We start from the raw sequence: 22,317 nt of genomic DNA, 5'->3' as shown, positions 1-22,317 counted from the left end.
CAATAGTCTTGATATTCGAGAATTAAGGGAATATTAAGAAAATTCAATAAGATTTTTATAATCTCGCGAACTAATTCACTAGTTTAAAATATACTAAGACCCATTCAATAGATAAATATATATAATAATATGAATATTTCTTTTTGAGATACTAGAATCATTTTTTCAATATATGTATCCAGTGGTATAGTCGAAGTGCGTGCAAGCCGTGTCAACATATGTATAGAGTATGGTTATGTCATAAATAGAGCTGTCAAAATGGGTTTGGCATGCTAGACTGGCCCAATCCAACCCTTGAATTAAATGGGGTTGGACTCAATTTTTTCATCCCCATTTAGGAACGAGGTTTTTTAGCCCTGCCTCATTTGGCCCGTTGGCCTCGTAGGCCCAACCTGCAAGCCTCAGAGGCCAGTCCACAGGCTGTAAATTTTAAAAATATTTATTATATATATTTTAAATAGTGTTTTACTTGTTAAGATTTTGTCAATAAATATTTTTAAAATATCAATATAAAGTCAAGACTATATTTTTTACATATCTTTTACATTTTAGGGTCATTAGCCCACTAAATTTTCTTATTAGACCAAGTTCATTACTCCATTATAACTATGAATCTTTGACCTCTTTTACTTTTGTTTTTATGCCTAATTTTTCACTTCTCCTTTATTGTCTTGTTTATGAAAATAATGATCATGTAATGTTTTTTTGCTCGGATGAATCTTATGAATGTTGTATCTTGACTATTATGTATTTGTTTTGTAAATATTCACTGAGGTATATGTAATTCATGAATGAATTTATGTATGTATTGATGTCGTGTCCATCAGACATCAACGTTCGTATCCTTTCTAAGAGGAAAATGTTGTCCGTTTTTTGGTTGAAGGGCCAACTCGTGGCTCGTGTCACGACCCGGGATCACCCCCTAGTCGTAACCGGCGTACTTGACCTCGAAGAGGTCTAATACAAGCCTCTTAGCATTCATTCATCGCATAGACACTAAAACCATAAGGAATTAAAAACTTTCTTTACCAAGAAAACATTTCATTAAAAAAAAAATAATAGCAAGCGGAAGACTTTCTAGACTTTATACATGATGTCTCAAAACCATCTAATACTTTAGAGTACAAAATTCGGGACCAATCCCATACACAACTTAAACAATACTAAAAAGACATAAAAGAACATATGGGGTATTGTCCTCGAATATATGAGGACTCACCAAGTCTTCATCTTCAACACTTAGAAACCTATCAAATAGCCATGACATGTCACCATCTCCAAATCCCTACACTTTAGTCAAAAAGGGAAAGAAAGGGGTTAGCACAATTAAGTACTAAGTGTGGAAGCCATGCAAAAACATGCTAAAAGGGACGTTAATTGGAGAAACATGCTTTTATGCCATTTGGTAAAACTTCATGAAAAAAATACAAGTATAAGAGTCACAATATCCAACCATAACCAACATACAAGTCATTAACCACTTTAGCACATACTCCACACATAACCCATTCCTTCACCTTAAACCATCCATCGCAAGTAACCCTTGGACAACACTTTTGCAATGTATGGATAGCGTCCCATACCACCATCCACACTAAAGCATCATCCTAAGGCCACCAAATGTGAACTTACCACTTATCATGCTTCATATCACAAGCCATCATGCACAACTAGTACCAATGTACAACACATGAACATAATTGACAAGTAAGCCTTTTCATCATTTCTTGACCTCTATCTTAAGTTACCCAAAGCCACACTTAAGTGAAACATGAAGTGACCGCCCATACAATCTCTTCATATACACCTAAGTGTTCCTAAGTGTTACCATAGATAAGGAAATTTACCATTACAACATAACATACTAAGTCAATGTTCACATATAAAACCATAGCCAACCGTATACATACTCAACATATATTCATATACAACCCATGCTTAACTTTAAAGGAACACATGCCATTTCATTACCATAGGACCTCTACCTAATATAACCTTAAGACACATTTGAGTAAGACAAGAAGTGACCGCCCATACAACCTCTTCAAGCACACTTAAGTGTTCCTCAAGATTACCTTAGATAAGGACATTTCCTTTACAACATAACATCAATAGACCAACATTCTTTAAGAAACCATTTTTGGAGACATTCAAGCACATAAGGGGACTTTCACATAATAGTCGTTAGACTTAGGGAACTCACTTTAGTATCTTCAAAGCCTACTCGTGCCATGTGTAGATAGCATCCCATACTACTACCTACACGTTGTAGAACCTATCCAATAACTAGAGTGTGCATCCCACATGATGGGAATAGGCATAACCGACATAGACCATACTAGCTAGGTATGGAATCCGGAGTCTATCCTACTCCGTGGAGGTTGTTCTACTTGCCAAAGGTAGAATTAGTAAGCAACCCATGTAGGCACATGGTTTAGGGGATGTCCAAGGAAGTTCATTGTGCCTAATCTCATACTCAACTAGGCCACCTTCCTAACCACATCCACTCGGTGCTAGCCTTGTTTCCCATAGAGTATTCAATCACATATGTACTTAGAGAATGTTCTTTTTCTAGTTCAACCAACTCATAGTACCTCTTCCCAAGAAAGGCCCCATTTCTTAGTCATGGCCAATCAAGGTTCATAAGGATAGCTCATTAAATCCCCCTGGAAGGGTGCCTTAGCCCTACCGATTTTTCATTAAAGGTGCCTTAAGCCTGCCGGTCCAAGGTTCATCATTTCACACATGAGAAGGGCTACCACCATTAGGTCTACCGATTTCATGGTTTTACATTTACTTAGGAAAGCTAGACTTATGAAAGGGCATCATTTCTTAGTTTTGCCGATTCAAGTCTTGGCCTAGAATTCCTCTTTTAGCATTTATAGAAAGGGCACCATTTCTTAGTTCTGCCCATTTCACACATTCATGCATTCAAGACTTTAAGTAACAAGGAGGGACACTTTAGTCTACCAACCAAGTCACAACATTTTCATTTAAGGATACTTCATAATCCAACATCATTTCATATATACATCATGAGAAATCATACTTTAACTCACAATACTATCCACTTTACATAGGATCATCACAAGATCACATAAAACTTATTCACATCATACCTTCACATATAGCTTCATATAAAACTCATTCATATCATACCTTCACATATAGCTTCACATAAAACTTTACATATAGCTTCATATAATACTTTACATATAGCCTCATTCATATATAATAATATAACAATACAATAACACTCATATAATGCCCTTCATGGCCTCAATTCACAATAATACAATATTCCAACATTATGCCACAACTTCCCCAATGCCTTCATGGCTACAATTCACAATAATACCACACAAGAACAAGATATAACACTTCCACCAAAGGTGGATTCAACCTACCAACAACAATTAATTCAATAAAGAGAGTTCAAGCTTTCTTACCATAATTCAAAGCCATAGCCAAAATCACCAAAAATCCAAGCAATCACCAATACTTCACTCATAAGGCTTACCACCCTTAATTCACCCATTATCAATAATTAATCATGAATAAACATTAAACAACACAAGAGATATCAATACAATTCACTTTACACATAATTCCATCAACTTTGAATTTATAGAAATAGACCCACTTCATAAACACATTTTAGGGTTTTTGTAGAATACAAGGATTCATGGAGTTTTTCATCTTAAAGCATCAAATAAACATCAATAATATCATAACTTATCATTTGAAATCGTTTCATGCAAGAACCCATGAATTTGAGTAGAAATTAAGCTTTTTCACAAACTTTGGAAAAGTTGAAAACCATTTGAAATTGGCTCTAGGGTGATAGCTTGCCCTAGATAAAGAAATCCCATACCTTTACTAAGATTCCCCAAGAAATTTGATGAAGAAAACGTCTTGCATCCACAACCCTAGCTCCCACTTCTTCTTCTTCTCTTCTTTCTCTCTTCTTCTCTTCTTCACTCAAGAACCCTAACTCTTACTCTTTTAAAATGGAACAAAAATGATCCACAATCAGCCTAACACAACAATATAACCTCAAAAGAAATGATTTGTGAAAAGACCAAAATGTCCTTAAATTTCCGGACGGACTACCTGCCAACTGCCCAACTTTCAAAGGGCATAACTCGCTCATACGAACTCGGAATCGAGCAAACTCGGTGGCGTTGGAAAGATCATTCCAAGGGCTTTCCAAACATAACTGGAACTACTCTTGGATCATCCTGATATAGGAGTTATGACTGCTCAAAGTTGGCCAAAAACTCACTGATTTCCACACTTGGCCGAATTTCCAGATTCTGAATTTTTTTCCAAAAATGACTACTTCCAATTTCAAGCTTCTTCATATTCATTTTAAATTGTCGGATGTTACAATATCTCCCCCTTGGGAACATTCGTCCTCGAATGACACTTAACACTTTTCAAGGAAAACGACCAAAGTAAACAGCCCATATTCAAGCATACAACCATATAATCAATACACATAATAAGGAGGAACATCAACTCCACATAGAAAGTCCCACACAACTTCATGTGATTCAAGAAAGTAGGCACAACATCTACTAACTCCTTATGCATCATCTTTATCTTTTCTTATTTCTCATTTCATTTCATTGGAGGTACTTCCTTCTCCAAATCATCTCATGGTCATCATAACATCAAAGGACACAATATGCAATTTTCTCATTAAAGCACATCATGCAACCTTCTCCAAAACTCAAGTAAGCATGCTCACATTATCACCTCATAAAGCAAATAGACAACTTATGCTAATTGAACATTATGCAACTTTCTCATAGAAGCACTTTACGCAACATCATCATAGATGCAAGATAACATGAGGAACAAAATTTATGAAAACTCATTTTCTCATTTAATCAAGAACTCATTTAACTCTCTAGCCCGTTAGGGTTGGGCTAGCCCATTTTGACAGCTCTAGTCATAAACATGATTAATGATGTGAACAAAGCTATTGTTTCAAGCAATTTGAAAGATTATTGAGATGGAATTGGGAGAAGGAAAAAAAAGTAGTAGTTACTAGTGTGTGGATGATTTCTTCTTCCTCACTGAAGAATCTAATCAAACACGGGATCATTGAATCTGTTTCACAAGTTAGAAAATGCAATCACATACTAAGATGAGCTATACCATATAAAGTTACAATCTAAAATCTTACATGTTACAGATAATTAAGTCTCTAATATTCATAGAAGGAACCTTCAATCAACAACTAGTTGTATTCGTAGAAGAATATCAATCAATAACTCTTTGTTGAAGGAACTTTCTAGAGAAGAAGAAGAAAGAAAAGGAATGAAGTGTTGTTTCTTTTCTGTTGAAATATAGTCCTTTTATAAATTTGAAGGGATGCAACTTTTCAGAAATAAAGTCTTTTCTTGTGCTTATGTTTGGAACCTTAGTCTCTATTTGCAGCACTAACAGAATTGAAATCTGATAATGCTCAAATTACCCTCAAAACAAGTTCAAAGAGTAACTGACCGTTAGCAATAAAAATACTCAACTAAGAGTCAGGATTGAATCCCATAACAAACAACTTGTCGACAATTGAAAATACAAAGAATTACAAGCTACTAGTTTGAACCTAAATTTAAGAATACATGATTATCAATATCAAGAGTGATTTTAGCAACCAAACGATGGCTTTGGGCAAAGAAATATCAAGCAAGGGATATATGAGAATTGAGAAATATGGAATTCAATTCACACTCAAATGATCCATTGCAATTCAACACATGATCAATCAATCATAGATAGACCAGATCATCATGAATCAACACTAATATCCTTTCGGTCTCAAAGTGTTATATCACAAAATCTCATTTCGGTCTCAATTGTGTTTAACAACAATACAATTTAATACCTTAATCTAAACCCCTATTTCTAGCAAGTTTAGCATTCAACAAAGTAAACCTAAATCTTCTCCTTCCGATCTCAAATTTAGGACACAAAGCTAAATATGATTATTAATCTAATTATCCATTTCACGAATTCTCTTTCGATCAACCCACAAAGATCGGAAGTTAGATCTGAGCGTGCACTCTCAAATCATAAATTCAAACATGAAAATAGATTAAACTCATTTCATGAATTCAATCGTGACATCAATGAATAACAAAAGCAATAGACTGAGTTTAAATACCCAAATAGTTTTGTCTATTTCTAGCACAAAACCTCAAATTCATATATACAACTACACCAATATTTCTACAATTACACCCTCAGCCCTTTTATGAGAATTTGAGTCTAAAATCTGTGAAATTCCAAGTTTTCCTTAGTCTAGATGGTCGGGCTTCACAAAAGCGGCTTGGTGTTTGCAAAAGCGACAACTCCATCTCTTAAGCGAACCTGCTCTTTGTGGCCCGTTTGCAAAAGAGACTCCTGCACGATCGCTTAAGAAACCTATTGACCGTCATTGACTGTTCGCTTAAGCGAACATACCTTCGCATATGCGAAATCAGAGACCCAATTTCCTGTCAGATTAAGCTTTTTTTCCAATCTTTTCCTTCATGTTCCTTCCCATCAATAAACACCTGATATCAACACAATTTAATGGATAATTAGTCTCTTTCTCTACTTGGATTATGCCAGAGTATTGAGAAGTTTGATGTACGTCATGAACTGTACACAACCATACATAACCTGCGCTATAAGTAAACTGAGTCGATACATAAGTAATCTCAATTAAAATCATTGGATGGCAATGAAGAGGGTTTTGGGGTACGTAGATGACACTTAAAACTATTAATCGCATTACAACAAATATCCAACAATTGTTGAAGGATACAGTGATGCAAATTGGAAATCCACGAGTGGATATGTTTTCACTATTGGGGGAGAAGCAATATCTTGAAAATCATCCAAACAAACATGTATAACTTGATCCACAATGGAGTCTGAATTCATAGCCTTAGATAAGACACGTGAAGAAGCTGAATGACTCTAAAATTTCTTAGAAGATATTTTGTTTTGGCCCAAACTAATGGTCTTTATATGCATACATTGTGACAGTCAAGCTGCAATAGGAAGTGTTGGATGCGTTATATATAATAGCAAGTCTCATCACATACGACGAAGACACAACGTTGTTAGACAACTACTCTTTAGTGGAATTATCATAATTGACTATATAAACTCAAAGGATAATGTACCGGATCCACTTATAAAATGCCTAACTAGAGATGGAGTTGAGAGATTATCGACGGGAATAAGACTATGGTCGAGGAAACGTCATCGTGGCGGTAACTCTACCTAAAAGACTGGATATCCCAAGATCTAGGTTCAAGGAGATCAAACAAAGTTATAAATTACGGTTCAACATTGTCAAAAACTTAGACAATGTTCATGGCTGAAACGAACAAAATAATGAGAGCCAAAAACAGTTCAAGGGTTGATTGTGTGACTTATGTTGTCTAGATATACACCAAAGCTTGACGGTGCAAAGATATCAAATCTACTGATTGACCGAGTATATTCGATATATTTTCACTACGAAAATTTTAAAAGGAAATCTACTTATCTAGATGCAATCAATCTTATTACGAGACACACAAGTTTTTCATTCATATGTTTTAACAATAACCATTCCCCATTCATTTGGGAGATTGTTGGGATTAAACAAGGTGTGAATGAGAAATTGAGAAATGTGGGGGAATCAATTTGGAGGGAAAATGAAAAGTCATTTCTCCCATATTGGTAGAAGAAACAAAAATGTTTATCTTTATATTAGGAAACACTTTCTTTAGCTTTCAAAGGGTTAAGTAGAGGATGCCCCTCGCGCCGTCGTCGCTGCTCGCTCGACTTTGACTTTGATTTTGACAATCGATTGATTGATAATTCTTTAGGAAAAATTTATTTAATCAATCTCAATAATTATTTTCTTTTTTCTTAAAATCAATTCAGAATATTAATTAATTAATAATTTATTAACAGAATTAATTTTGCGTAACATAATTGTTTGAAAATTCGCGTAACGGTAAAGTTGCTCAGAAGGACTTGTTCCTTCCGAACATACACTTCTTTTCCCAAAAGACACGAACGCTCTGAACATACATGTCTTGTCTGAACAGGTGAGTTCACACTCTTGTTTGAACATGTGTGTTCACATCTGTTGTTCACACTTGCTGCAGTTGACAATGAATAGAAAGATTTTTCTCATTTTTCAAACACTGAAAATTTTACTCGTCTTCTGCATTCATTTCTTACAAATAAAATTATCGATCGACTGAGACTGTGTGTGTGATCTCGTTGTTGATTTTTGAGTTCGTTGAGATTATTGAAGTTTGAGGTACAACTACTTCTTTAATGGTTTAATCTGTATTTTCTTGAGAGAAATTAATCTACAACCTCAGATATTTCAGGGGATTAAATTTCTTAAGAATACACAGTGGGTTCTGTGGATTCGAATTATTTTATTTTATGTCTTTCTATTTCATCTTTTTTTTGTTTCTGATTTACTAACCTGAATACAGGAGATAACAATCGGTTCATTTTTAAAAAAACTTTAACGCCCAACTAGTCCCTCTTTGAGGGGTCTACATAGGCAACTTTGGCATTTCACATCCATTCATGACAATAGAAATTATTCCTAATAGTCTGAAAATTAAAAAATAAAAGGGTGAATAGTTCTTCACATGCTTCACCAACATCGCTATCTTTTCTCTTGATAAATCTTTTATCCGATTTCCAAATAAATAATCCAGGAGGCTCATAACCCTCCCCACAATTTTCCTATATCAAAAGGGAACAAATTCTTAGTGTAAAATGCCCAAAAAATGATGGTTAATTAGAATGAGATTATGAAAAGGATTTCAAAGTCTGATGAATGAGAATGATTTCAAAATGTGAGATATCTCATGAAAGAAAGAGAATGTCATAGTTGCAAAAGGAAGGTAAAAGAGTGTGGAAAAAGGTAGAACTCTGTTTAACAAACAACAAAAACGTATTGAGATGTTTTTAAGATAACATTATTTTGAGTAAAATTAAAGCTCATAGCCTACTCACTCTACTACAAATGTCATAAAAATATTAATGGAACCAGAGTATGAACAAGAGACATTGAATCATGAAGAAATGGAGAAATGAATGTTTGAGAAGTAGGACATATGTTGTAACAAAAAGTGAACAACTAGTGCGTAAACCAAGCGAGAATCACAGATCTAAAAACTTTCTTCAAATGAGGTAACATTTTTCACATTCAGAAAATTTCTTTTTCTTTGGCTTTTTTTATTGTCTTCCTTTTGTTTTGTAGATAACTTTTACAATAATTTTGTTTAGTTTTTATGCTTAATTTATTTATTTTTTACCTATAACTACATATGAAAAAGTTATTTTCTTCTTTTCATTTAATAATTTTCTTATGCTTATTTTCAGAAATTCTAGAAATACTTGATAGTTGATTATAATTTAAATTATTTTTTCTTTTTCTTTAATTGATAATATAATATTTCTTGTAATATTTTGTAAGACACAGACATGCATATATAAATTAATATACGGTACATAACACCACAATTGTTTAAATGTTAGATAAGTTTTTATTGATTATAATTTTGAAAAACCTTTTCAATTAAATTAATTGTTACACAAATTATAAAATTATTCTAGATGTATTTAAAAATAATAATTAAGAGTTCACTTGATTGAATATGTCAATTAGAGTATCGTTTTTCACTTGTATTATACAAAAGGGAAATATTGCTTTTGGTCCCTGTATTGTTGCATAATTCCAGTTTTAGTCCTTGTGTTATTTTACTATATACATTTAACCTTCAATTATTTGAAGTGTGCGGTTTTGGTCCTTGAAGCTAACAAAAACTAATTATTTAATAAAATGGTTATCTGAAAATATATAAAATAAAATAAAGGGCTGATGATTCTAAATGCTTGAAAAATTATGTTATAAAATTAAAATCATATTTTATACAATCTTAATAAATATACAAATAGAATGATTATTTAAATATATAATTGATCTCATTTGCTTCTCTGTTTGCTCCGTTTTTTATTCATTAGCAACTCACTCTTCCTCTCTTTTTTCAATAGTTATTAATCAAGTCAAATACGATTACATTTGAAATAGTTTAGTAGGTGGACATACTCATTAAGACTATCAATGGTGTCCTAACAACTTTCCATCTTTAAAATATTTAACATTTAATTTTTATTAAATTCAATTTTATTGTACACATAATTCTTCAAGCATTTAGAATCACCAACCCTTCAATTTATTTTATTTTATATATTTTAAAATAACTATTCTGTTAAATAGTTAACTTTTGTTAACTTCAAGAACCAAAATCGCACACTTCAAATAATTAAAGGTTAAATGTGGATAGTCAAATAACACAGGGATTAAAATTTGAATTATGCAACAATACAGGGACTAAAATTGCCATTTTCCATTACAAAAATTGGTCTCAGTCATCTATATTTTAGTGATTGTTACATTTAGAAGACATTCAAAGTTAAGACAAAATCTTTTTGAAATTTAAATATTCAATAATATAATTAGTTTGAACTTGAAATGTCTAAGAATATATTTAAACATGATTGATTCAAATTGAAGTAAATAGTCAAATTAAAAAACAACAAGTAATTGCAAACTTGATTATCAATGACTTCTAATTAAAACTACATCAATTGTATATTTAGAAAACAGTAAAATATTGAAAATAGGTGCATAATAATTAGCAAGATATTGTCTAACAAACTATTAAAAGTTTTCAATGACGAGACCCTTATTTTTTTGGGCCTAAAGCCACTACTTTAGTGATCTGGTCTAAATTATATACAAATATTTTTAGGATAATATTTTTTACTTACCCGCAGAGAACACAAGAAAATCTGATTCAGTGTACAATATGATGAACTTTTTGTCCCTACAGTGTCTTAATAGGTATTGGGTAGGCATCACAATTTTTAATTTAACTTCTTTGTTTAGTTTGGAAGTTTAAGTTGTTTATATTATCTTTACCATCCATGATTTTAATATCTCAGGCATTTTTAGGTCATTACATTATATAAATGGTTTTTTCGAGTAAAAATCGGATTGCACTATTGAATTTGAACCAATGATAACCTAACAGTGTCACGCCACCAATAAAGCTGAGACCAGTGAGGTATGCACTATAGATGCACCGAAATCCATAAGCACGGATCTGTAAAGGCATGGAACCAATAGCTTTCCCGTGCATCAAAGAGTGTTCCTCAACCCCAGGGTGCCATCTAAATTTTAAATGGGAAGATAACATCTCTAAGACCGAGTAAATCATCTTACCAAATGCATAAAACACAGTACAATGCTTGTCACTAGGGGTGGACGTTCAGTTTTTCAATTTTAGAAAAATGTATACTAAACATCGAATCAAATCGATTCGTTTTTTTTAAAAAAACTTTAATGCCCCATTAGTCCCTCCTTGAGGGGTCTACATACACCAAGACACCTTTGACATTTCGCGTCCATTCATGACATTCCTACAACAAACTTTTTCCTAAATAATCGGGTCAAAATCAACCCAAACTTGAGTGAGTTGGGCGGGTTATGATTTCACACACTAATTTTACTATTCCCTCTAGTTGATGCTTTATTTTATGGAAAATACATAAAACTATGATGCCTTCTCTTTTCAAAACTTCTGGTTAATAAAAGAATTAGGCATCAAACAAGGAGATCCAACGGTACACTAGTCATTTCACCAAAAATTTCAATGTAACATGTGCTCAGAATTCTGGACTAGAAGAAGTCACCAATCATTGAAACCAGCAGCTCCCAAATTTGAAGATACTGACGAAATTAAATGGTTCGAATCTAAATTGATTTTAAATTTTACACCTAATTTTTCCAGGACTGTAGTTCAATTGGTCAGAGGACCGCCCTATGGCATTGCCTGGATTTGAATTTTCTTCAACTTCTTGAAGATTTTAACATCTAGATGGACTGGCCTGGATTTGAATCTTGATTTCATTTTTTGAAACATTAAAGAGTCTTTTGTTTTTCACTCAGTTTGTGCGCATTTCAATTATTTTCTTCGGCTTCTTTCTGTATTAGTTTCAATGAGGAAGCCGAAGCCACCTCCTGATCATGATCATCCACAACCTCCCTCAAGAAACCGCATCCAACCAAATCACAACACTTTGTCAGCTGATCCCCACGTACGCCAGGCTCTCTATATAGCCATGGCACATGCTAGCATTGCCCTCACAATATTCATTCTTTATACTGTTGGTAAATTGCTTCAAGATTATTTGAGGCCTCTCTTATGGGCTGTCCTTTGTTCGATACCTTTGAGGGGAATTCAGCATGCTCTTGTTGCATTCTGGTCCGAACCTCTAAAACTAGGCCTCACAGAGACCATATTAGCCGTCCCCGTAGCTGTATTCAGGGTTTCAGTTGGAACTCTTGTTGAGATTAAGGATATGATATACAGAGTTGTTCATAGGAGGGAGAAACAACATAACGCTTTAAGGCGTCATAGAAGTGGATTTTTTATATTGTTGAGATGGCTCGTGTCGTTTTGGGTGTTTGTGATTACATGTGAGCAGATTGGTGGTGTTGGATCAGTAGCTCTTCTTGCATTTGGATTCATGTTCACAGCTAATAGTGTGGACTCTACTATCAATGTTGTGACATCTCTTAGAAGTCAGAGCTTTCGGAGACTCCCTATAACTGCTTTCTTTACTCGAGGGATATTGAAAAAATTGAAAACCATTGTGGCTATCGGATTGATTCTTGGATTGATTCTTGGATCGTTGGCAGGTATGATTTTCTTCTCTTACAAAATTGGAGTCGAGGGGAAAGATGCAGTTTTCGCATTGAAATCCCATGTAGAGGAGAGCAATTATGCTGAGAAAATTGGTATAAGGAAATGGATTGATGAACATGATGTCCCGGAAATGGTTAATAAGTACAGTAATCAGTTGTGCCAGACTGTACTTGATCAGATAGATAGCTATGCTATGCAATATAATATGACTGAGTTTGTTTCGGGTATCAAGCAATTTGTAATAACCCCCGCGAATAACTCTTCTGAACGGTCCACAGCTTTGGCATCCCGCTCTCCATATACTAAGAAGATCCTGAGCCTAAAAAGGAGAATTAAGGATCTTGAATGGGGGCAAATATACACAGAAGTTGATGCAATTTTTCGGGAATTGTTGATCACTAGAGTGGACTTAGTTGAAAAGGCGAAAGGATTTGCTCAACGTGTACTTGTTAGTAGCAAATCCGTTTTAGGTGGTAGTGTGAAGGTTATATTCTTGATTGGGAACTCCATAGTATCAGGAGCTGCAGGGCTTTTCAATTTCATGTCTCAGTCGATATTATTTTTTTGGGTGCTTTATTATCTTATCACAACAGAGTCTGGTGGAGTAACAGAACAAGTTATATGTATGCTTCCCATTTCGCGTTCTGCAAGGACTCGTTTTATTGAGGTTCTTGATAAAGCTATTTTTGGAGTTCTTTTAGCAACTGCTGAGATTGCCTTCTTTCAAGGATGCTTAACTTGGCTCTTGTTCAGATTATCTTCGATACATTTTTTGTATATGTCAACTGTCCTTGCTTTCGTTAGTCCTTTGTTTCCTATATTCCCCTCATTGGTTTCGACTATCCCAGCAGCTTTACAGTTGGTTCTTGAAGGTCAATATATGTTGGCCATTAGCTTATCCATTATTCATCTTGTGCTTATGGATTTCGGTGCATCTGAAATTCAAGAGGATTTCCCCGGTTATAGTGCATACCTCACCGGTCTCAGCATTATTGGTGGCGTGACATTGTTTCCTTCAGCAGTTGAGGTAATTAACAGACATCTTTCTGTTACATTTCATGGCATTGCATTTCGTATATATTCAACTTGAATAACCCTTCTCTTTGATATAGTGTTACGCTTCTTGATATGTGTCAATTCTTGATTGTGTATGTTATTCAGGGAGCGATAATGGGGCCATTAATAACAACGGTTCTCATTGCAATCAAAGATTTGTACGTTGAGTTCGTTTTGGAAGGACAAGAGGAATAAGTATAACAAATATAAGTTTCTAATGCCTGGTGTGATCCTCAGAAGCCATAAGGAGAGTGTTGCAACTTCGTTTGATTGGGGCAATGTTGTATGCCTGAACGTCTTCGCGATTGAAGTTTTGTTATGTCCCCTGCCTGCATCATATCAATGTTCAACCCAAAAATGGCTCGAGGTTTAATTCTTTCTACAAAAAAATGATCTGTTAATTTGTGTACACAAATTGCTAGTTTTGTGGCTAATGGCTAGTTAGTTGCAAGTAGGTTATACACTTGTGTTATTATATATTTCTGAACGTTAGTTTGATTTCATGAAGAGAGAGTTAGTTTAATTGTCTTCAACATTTCTGATGCAGCAAATAGTTAAAGTTTTACATTCACAAATCATTAATTGAACTGTAGCAAATTGAACTCTGTACAAGCTCTATATGAACTAGACTCATTCTCTGGGGCAGCGCTATCATTGTCCCAAGGGGTTTCAAGCGACACTCGTTTGTCGAAAAGATAGATCAACTTTAAGATGTATTTTAGATTGCGATCTTCTGTGCTATTAAATTTTTAAATATAAATAAATATAGAATTTGAACTAAATTATCATCGTGGCTGCTCATGACAAGAGCTTTCCTCTTAGGTCGACAAAAAATAAAATAAAATAGGAATTTCACAGAGGGTTGTCCAAAAAAATGAAAAAAAATAAAAATTGTTGCTAGTGAGATTCAATAAAACAAGAATTTCACAAAGGATGTCAAAAAAAGGTGGAAAAAATTGTTGCTAGTGAGATTCAAACATGTGACTTGTGAGCACCCTAAGCACTGCCTCTTTCAAGACATCTAAAACTACTGGGCCACAACACATTATTTCTATTAAAGGTGTCTAAAATATGTTACTCTTTTAATTACTTTGTATACTATTTTACTTATATATATGGTATTATTTTTCGACGATTGGACAGCCCGACTATAACATAGCTATGCCCTGCTTTTGAGTTGTGATCCGTCTATCTTACCAACCGTACGTGGCTCTTCAACTATTTTGGGTTGCAAAACTATGAAAACTTGAAACCGAAGCATTATAATTTTCGAGTAGAAGCAAATTGTTCTTTCATGGTATGCCCAAAGATAACATACCCGTTGTTTTCATATTTTGTCCTAAATTTTTTATTTTATAAAATTACCCAAAATTTTATTTTATCAAATATTATTTATCAAAAACAATAACCAAACACAACTTCATTTTCAAAATTTTTAAATATACTAAAAATTATTTGTAATAGTATGTGTATACAAGATCTAATCTATGACACTATGTGTCTATCTATTACAGTATGAGATATCTTTAATTGTAATTTCAGATAAATTAATCAAGACTTCAAGTTCTATAGTTTTTTCAATTAAGGGTGATAAACATATTTTGTTAAAATATATTTACATTTTAAATAGATTATTTTTTTTGCAAAAATGATTAAACACAACTCTAATCCTAACTTAAATTTTTTCCAAATAAAGTAAATAATATTTAATTTTCATAATAAACGACATTAAAAAGTAATTATTCTTTTTTAAGTAAACTAAAAATAAAGCAGGTTCATGTAAAGTGAAACATGGGATTTGGGAATAATCATTTGAACTTATGGAAGTACCAGTGATATGACAGTAGCGGCAATAGATGTTAAAGCAATTGTTGTTGCTTCACCGATCAGAATTATGGTGAAGTGGTAAGTACTCTTTTATCTTTAATTAGAGATCTCAACTTCAAATTTCATCAAGTATCCTTTAATATAGAACTTTCCTATGCAAATTCAAATTTAATCGTGGAAACAAAGAAAAGTTTGTTGCTGCCTCAACATGACAAAAGGATAAAGTTGCTTTCACGGCTTGTTTGATTAGGTAGCCAACTGCCATATCGGCTTGTTTGATAGTCAATCTGTTGCCAGAATTTCCAAAATATATGTTTTTTTTGTTAAATTCATTTGTCTTATTCTGATTTATGCAAAATTTAATAAATTGAATCTGTGGTAAATGGAAGATATGTGTAATATATTAAATTTTTCTTTAATTTTATAGTCTTAAATGTGTTATCTGAAAAGTTGAAATTTAAAAAATTATCAAAAAAAAACATTCTTTTTAAAGCAGACTAAAAAAGAAACCTCTGTGAGTAGTTTTTTGACACTTTTGGTTTTAAAAAATGAAACATTCCTTTATTTGACAAATTTTAGTGACATTATCAATATTTTACTTATGTGGTATCTTATTTATTTGGTAAAAAAATCACAAAAATGTACTCTTTTATTTAAAATTTTATTTATTTTAAGGGAAAATTTTGAAACATTACAAATTTCCACATATTTCTTAAATTTGGTGTACAATCAAAATACATCACCTAGCATTTCTGTAATAAAAATCAAATGGAACGTTAACATCAGGAAAAATAAAATAATATATATATATAGGTTAATAATTAATCATTAATTGAATCTTTATTTGGAGTGATGTCCATTTGAAGAACCACATTGAGTTGCTTGGATCCAAAATAAACAAAAAAAATAAAAAAATAAAATAAGAAGTTAGGCAAATGGTTATACTTGCATTGTCACTCCCTTAAAATTTTCACTTGAAATCGAAGCAATAGCCAATAGCTCACCCTCACCCTCACCCACCACCATCTCAACCCATACCTCCAATTTCTCCTTTAATTCGTCACTAATAATTAAATTTGTTGTAGTATCTAAGTATTTTCCAAGTTATTCAAGAGTATAGTAATCACTTGTCTCTTGTCAGCAGTGGCGGAACCAAGATTTTCATCAAGATAGTTCAAAATATGAAAGAATCTAAATAAGCACACGAACTAGCCAAAGAGGGTTCAACATCTGTTATATATATTCTACCGCAAAATTTGAAAGCATGGGAATCTTGTGCACAAACTTTTTCAGTGATCACTGACTCATGATCATTGCACATATATAGTTAGTTATAACTGAATTAAACACAACTTCCATGCCTACAACTTGAAACTTCTTCGAAATTTCTCCGGTAAAAACACTCATTCCATCTAGCTAGCTTCTACTTTTAGCTAAGTACTCTTGTTGATCAAGTTTTTACACTATTGATCAATGCAACTCAATCCATTGTTTCCGCGGTTATGTTGACCTGATAGTGTAAAAAAAGTTACTAAATTCTCTTTCAATGAATACCCGCCGCTACTTTCTTACACCAATATCACTTTGCCATTCGAGCATCGTTGTATCTTTTCCATCAATTTCACCATCAACAACAGCAGTATCAGTAGGAGGAAGCAATTATGCAGGTGGAAATAGAAACAGGTATACTCGCGCTTCAAATATTCCTGACTCTTCATTCTTGATAAGAATGGCAATGAGAATATCAAGAGCAAAGTGGTTCATTTTCCTAAGAAGAGTTTTCCATTACCAAAATGGATATTCAAGATCTGATCTTGGATCGAACCCGTTCAATTCAATAACTTGGATGATGATGGAGTGTATATCATTAAGTATCCAAATAATTCTGAGTGTATATACACTCTCTGTTTCAAAAGACGAGAAACCAGTTTGGCCAATGAGGATATGGGCGTTTGGATACGTCTTTGGCTGTATACTTAGCGTCCTCCTGCTTTATTCGCGCTACTGGGCATTCTACATAAGGCCACAAAGACATGATTCTGACACGGAGCAGCAAAGAAGCAGCCACGATGATCAATCCAGGTGATGATTTTATTAATTATACTCATAATCAATGTGACACCCAATGAATTTCAAATTTCAAAATAAAACTATCTGAACGTACAAATTTGGATATATAGGGCATCGTCATTACATATGATAGAGAAATTCAAGACTAGTATGGAGCTATTCTTTGCGATATGGTTCGTGATGGGGAATGTTTGGGTGTTTGAATCGCGGTTATTAATGTCATACCATCGCGCTCCTAAACTTCACTTGCTCTGCATTTCTCTCCTTACTTGGAATGCAGTTACCTATTCATTCCCATTCATATTGTTTCTATTGCTCTGTTGCTGTGTCCCAATGTTGAGCACATTTCTAGGCTACAATATGAATATGGCATCTGTAGATAGAGGAGCTTCTGATGAACAACTCTCCACTCTTCCAAGCTGGAAATACAAATCAGAAATTGGAAACAAGGAAGAAGACCTCACAAATTCTGCTCTGCAAAATGAAAATTCCGTAAGTTATTATAGCAGATAATTTGTCTTATTCATTCTGATAGTTAATCCAACCTTTTTTTATATCAACAATCACCTATAGTTATCTTTTAAGTGACCTGATCAATGTGAAAGATGTCTTTTACATTGTTAATGTACGAAAGTACTTAAATTCGAATTAAGTGTCCATTTGGATAAACTTGTAAAAAAATTGGCGCATTTTGACAATGTACTTGGGTCAATTATACTGCAAGTAATTATCTAATAATTTATTTATTTTTTACTCAATGGATCGAAGTAATTTAAACTTCTTTTTAAAAAATAATGCATAAGAGAGAAGGAAGGGAAAATATAAAAGAGATTACAAAGCGGAAAAATGAACTCTCACCAACAAGATGAAAGTTTATATGACCAATTAACTAAAATACTATTAGATTTCTCCAATATACTATATAAAAGTTAAACTCTACATCTAAAAATTTAATTTATATACATTGACAATGTAAATAAATTTTATACTATTATTGTAATTTAAGTTGTCGTTGTTGATAATTAACCTATCTTATTTCTTAGATTACAAATTTCATTTTTAAGGACTATAATATTTTGTAAAATTTTAAAAGTGAAAGTAAATTAACAAGTTATTGTGTGATGTTTATGTAACAGGAATGTTGTATTTGTTTAGCCAAGTATGGAGATAAAGAAGATATTAGACAATTGCCTTGTTCTCATATATTTCATCTCAAGTGTGTTGATCAATGGCTTAGAATTATATCTTGTTGTCCTCTATGCAAACAACAACTAGAGAGGTAAAGATGCAACAAAGCTCCTCATGAGCCTCAATGTATTTTTATCCCTTTTTTATGGAGATGAAATTTTCATATATACCCAATATGTACTACATTATACACTTGAAAAACAGAAAATGTAATTACGATTAACTAGAAATATGTGCATTATTAAGTGAGAGCTTTTTAACATAAGAAATACAAAAGCAACAACTCAAACTTCCACACAGAATTTTGTAGTACATGCAACCTAAAATGCCTTTCAATTATTTGAATTGGTAAAAATTATCATCCGTTCACTTTTCGGCCCTCAAATATTTCTAACGTCAACCTTTTAGCTAAAAATAAGGGCAAATACGAGTCAAAGGATTAATATCAAGAATATTTTTTAGCCTAAAAATTGATGTAAGGGATATTTGAGGGTTGAAAGAATGATAGTTTCAGAACCGGATCTTGCTTGAAAATTTTAAGGAATATGCCTTAGACCCCAATTTTTGGGGACTCGAATTTTTAGCAAAACCAAATTAAGTAAAAAAAATTATATTATTTTATTCCTCTCAACCCCATTCAAATAGAAGAAAGCAACAAAATATTATTTTGTCATCTTACCTTCTCTTCGCTAACACTCACATTATTATTATTTTTTTTAGCTCCTTTAATTTCTTCAAATCTTTGAAAAGTTAGACTAATACTTTGTCAAAAATATGAATTGATAGTCGAAAAAAGTTAAACAAAGTATTACAAATTATTTTTTATTTCTTTTTAAATTTTCAAGCATTAAAACAAATTTATCAATGTAAGGTATAAAAAATTATCAATTTTTTGAATCAAATTGTATGGTTCTAACTCTTATCTTTATAAAACGTTTATCAATTTATTACTCATAAAATTATATTAACAATTCATATAATGATTACATTAAAAAATATTTTTCTAACGGTTGAATTGATAAAACCTGAAAACAACAAGGTATTCAAACAATTCATTCATAAAAAAAATAAAATTAAGTAATAAATTCCATCTAAAAAGTTAGAAATAAAGAGCAACTTTCACATATAACAAACATAAAAATCATATTTGTATGTTATAGCTATAGTTTGCATAATTGCGCTCCATAACAATTTTTATGTTTGTTATGGAGCTTTTGATTTGTATAATTCGCTAGATACATCCAATTTTATACAAATTATTCAGTTTTGTATAAATTCATTTATACATTGTAATTTGTATAATAAGATCTGTATTTGTATAATTATAAGTGTATAGGACGAAAATATATGTATTTGTATTTGTATATACACTTTTCTCTCGCTTTATACAAACAAAAACACATTTTATACATTTGTATACCGAATGGTAATTGTATATCGAACCAAATGGCAAAAAAATGTGATGTTTGCTGCGAATTACAAATAAAATAAACAATGACTATAACATTTAATTTGAATTAATAGTTTGTTATTTCATACAATTTTCATAAATAAATACATACAAAGTTTATTTAGATTTCAGCCCTCTAATTAAAATTTAACTTTAGGCCTCCAATTATGTTGAACAAATAATTCAAACCTAACGATCAGTATCAATCAATGATTTCCTCATCTCATCAACAATAGCAGTAGGTTGAGCTTCTCTAAGCTTGAAAACACGTTCAATAACAGACACCTCTGTTGCAGTAGTGTTTGATCCAGTAAATCCAGTCCAGTCATTAACAATCAATCCAGCAGCAATCGCTTCACTACCGCGATTCACTGTTCCTGCAATGAACGGAACCTCGAGAAGAGTTGAAAGCTCATACAAGTCTTCAACAGATGTATGAGGATGTACTAAGCATCCCGCGTTTGAAATAGCACAATAGCTACCAACAAGAGTATTCCCTGCTATTGTTTGCCTGAAAACTTCGACACCAAGTATATCACCAATCATCTCTTCAGTTTCATCATCGAGATCCGTATGCATCATAGCAACATTATCGTTACACGCTATGCAATTTCCTAGGGCAGATAATCGCTCATCAATGCGACGAACGACAACTCCGTCCGGTAGACTGTTTCTCAAGTGATGAAATTCTTCATCTGTAGTAGTGTGAGGTAGGAGAAGACCGTTTTTGTTTCCGGCGCAGAGTCTTCCGATTATCCTCGTTCCTCCGATTGAGGTTTTGATTACTGGAATAATGTGTGATAGCTCAGATTCAAATGTGTTGTAGAAGTTTTCAGATCCGCCAGTAGGTAACAAACAATATGCATTAGTTAGCTTTGAAAAAACTCCAATTTCAGATGATTTTTCAAATTGAAGCCTAGTAGCCATTGTTAGGAGCTTGGAAGATGATTGGATTTGGGAGAAAAAGATTTTTTAGCTGTAAACGTAAATTTTTGGAGAAGAGGGAAGGAAGGAATAAATAGAGAAAGTAAGGGCGAAATAAAATACTAAGATTTGGGTATTTTTTAAGTCCAAATTCTAAAAGGATTTGGCCCACCGATTTGCTTGAACCCCAAGTATGTCTTCCTTCCCTTTCTCGGACATCTCCGATTCTATTCTTTATTTTACTCTCCATATATAGAACTTTTTATTTTTGGACACAATTAACTTGACCTCTCTAAAAAGGAATGTTTTTCTTTCTGCTCTATACTACCTTCGTTCGTTCTTATATGTCATTTTTACTATAACTAGTTGGTTTATAATAGTAATAGACGTGTCTCAATCCGAAACAAGTTGGAGTCTGTTGTATGAAGCGTCCAAGTCTATTACGGTCTATTGATGGTGAAAATTCCACAACAAGAAGTATAATTCAATCCACAAACTAGTTGGGACTATTAGACTTATTTACTAAATATAGACTTAACATTAACTTATTATTTCGTTTACCAAAATGGGCAAGGTATTAATAGTTAGTGGACAAGACCCGAGCTATATATTTATGTGGATTTCATGATGGACCTGTATCATTTCATGTACTAGGTGTGGGCCGACGAAAGCGTAGGCCTATTGGAGATCGAACAGTGACCTTGTATTTGGGAGGCCCACTAGGTTAAGACTTTTAAGCCTATATATATGGCGCTAGGTCCTCTCTCGTGGCTAAACCTAAAACATTTCCCCATAGTTTTCCGCCCTCATTAACCGAAGGAGAGAAAACTCGGCCGAAGTTTAATTTGTCTTAATTGTGCGTTGCTATGGCGTAAAGGTACACTCTCTTTTTGCGAATTTCATTATTTTATAGGTGTTCTTCATATATCTGATTAATATCGTTGTATTTCTCGATTAATTTAATACTTGATAGAAGAAAAAATTACATAGGTCTAGAACCATTTT

At 33.0% G+C, this 22,317-nt stretch overlaps 3 protein-coding genes across 3 annotated transcripts; 2 read left to right on the top strand and 1 right to left on the bottom strand.

The window, feature by feature from the left end:
* The first annotated feature begins 12,087 nt into the window (after window positions 1-12,087).
* On the top strand, window positions 12,088-14,093 carry LOC125810022 (uncharacterized). Its single transcript, XM_049489540.1, has 2 exons — window positions 12,088-13,824; window positions 13,959-14,093. Exons 1-2 carry the CDS (start codon window positions 12,088-12,090, stop codon window positions 14,046-14,048), a joined length of 1,827 nt encoding a protein of 608 aa, XP_049345497.1. The 3' UTR covers window positions 14,049-14,093.
* A 3,133-nt stretch (window positions 14,094-17,226) lies between these two features.
* LOC125810168 (E3 ubiquitin-protein ligase At4g11680-like) lies at window positions 17,227-19,184 on the top strand. Its single transcript, XM_049489695.1, has 3 exons — window positions 17,227-17,762; window positions 17,861-18,242; window positions 18,887-19,184. The coding sequence occupies exons 1-3, from the start codon at window positions 17,227-17,229 to the stop codon at window positions 19,031-19,033; spliced, it is 1,065 nt and encodes a 354-aa protein (XP_049345652.1). The 3' UTR covers window positions 19,034-19,184.
* A 1,393-nt stretch (window positions 19,185-20,577) lies between these two features.
* LOC125810108 (eukaryotic translation initiation factor 6-2-like) lies at window positions 20,578-21,341 on the bottom strand. Its single transcript, XM_049489640.1, has one exon. It carries the CDS (start codon window positions 21,313-21,315, stop codon window positions 20,578-20,580), a length of 738 nt encoding a protein of 245 aa, XP_049345597.1. The 5' UTR covers window positions 21,316-21,341.
* Window positions 21,342-22,317: the final 976 nt, after the last annotated feature.

The sequence above is a fragment of the Solanum verrucosum genome, unplaced genomic scaffold, assembly GCF_900185275.1.
Source record: "Solanum verrucosum unplaced genomic scaffold, falcon-dt-bn FXZP01000276.1, whole genome shotgun sequence".
Classification (NCBI taxonomy): Eukaryota; Viridiplantae; Streptophyta; class Magnoliopsida; order Solanales; family Solanaceae; genus Solanum; species Solanum verrucosum.
This window is presented reverse-complemented; position numbering and strand designations above follow the sequence as displayed.

Bases quoted from the DNA above. Each gene is read 5' to 3' on its own strand.
- LOC125810022 (XM_049489540.1), top strand. From the start codon at position 12,088: ATGAGGAAGCCGAAGCCACCTCCTGATCATGATCATCCACAACCTCCC. The intron at 13,825-13,958 runs GTAATTAACAGA...TATGTTATTCAG, and splicing joins TGTTTCCTTCAGCAGTTGAG to GGAGCGATAATGGGGCCATT.
- LOC125810168 (XM_049489695.1), top strand. From the start codon at position 17,227: ATGAATACCCGCCGCTACTTTCTTACACCAATATCACTTTGCCATTCG. The intron at 17,763-17,860 runs GTGATGATTTTA...TTGGATATATAG, and splicing joins AGCCACGATGATCAATCCAG to GGCATCGTCATTACATATGA. The intron at 18,243-18,886 runs GTAAGTTATTAT...TTTATGTAACAG, and splicing joins CTCTGCAAAATGAAAATTCC to GAATGTTGTATTTGTTTAGC.
- LOC125810108 (XM_049489640.1), bottom strand. From the start codon at position 21,315: ATGGCTACTAGGCTTCAATTTGAAAAATCATCTGAAATTGGAGTTTTT.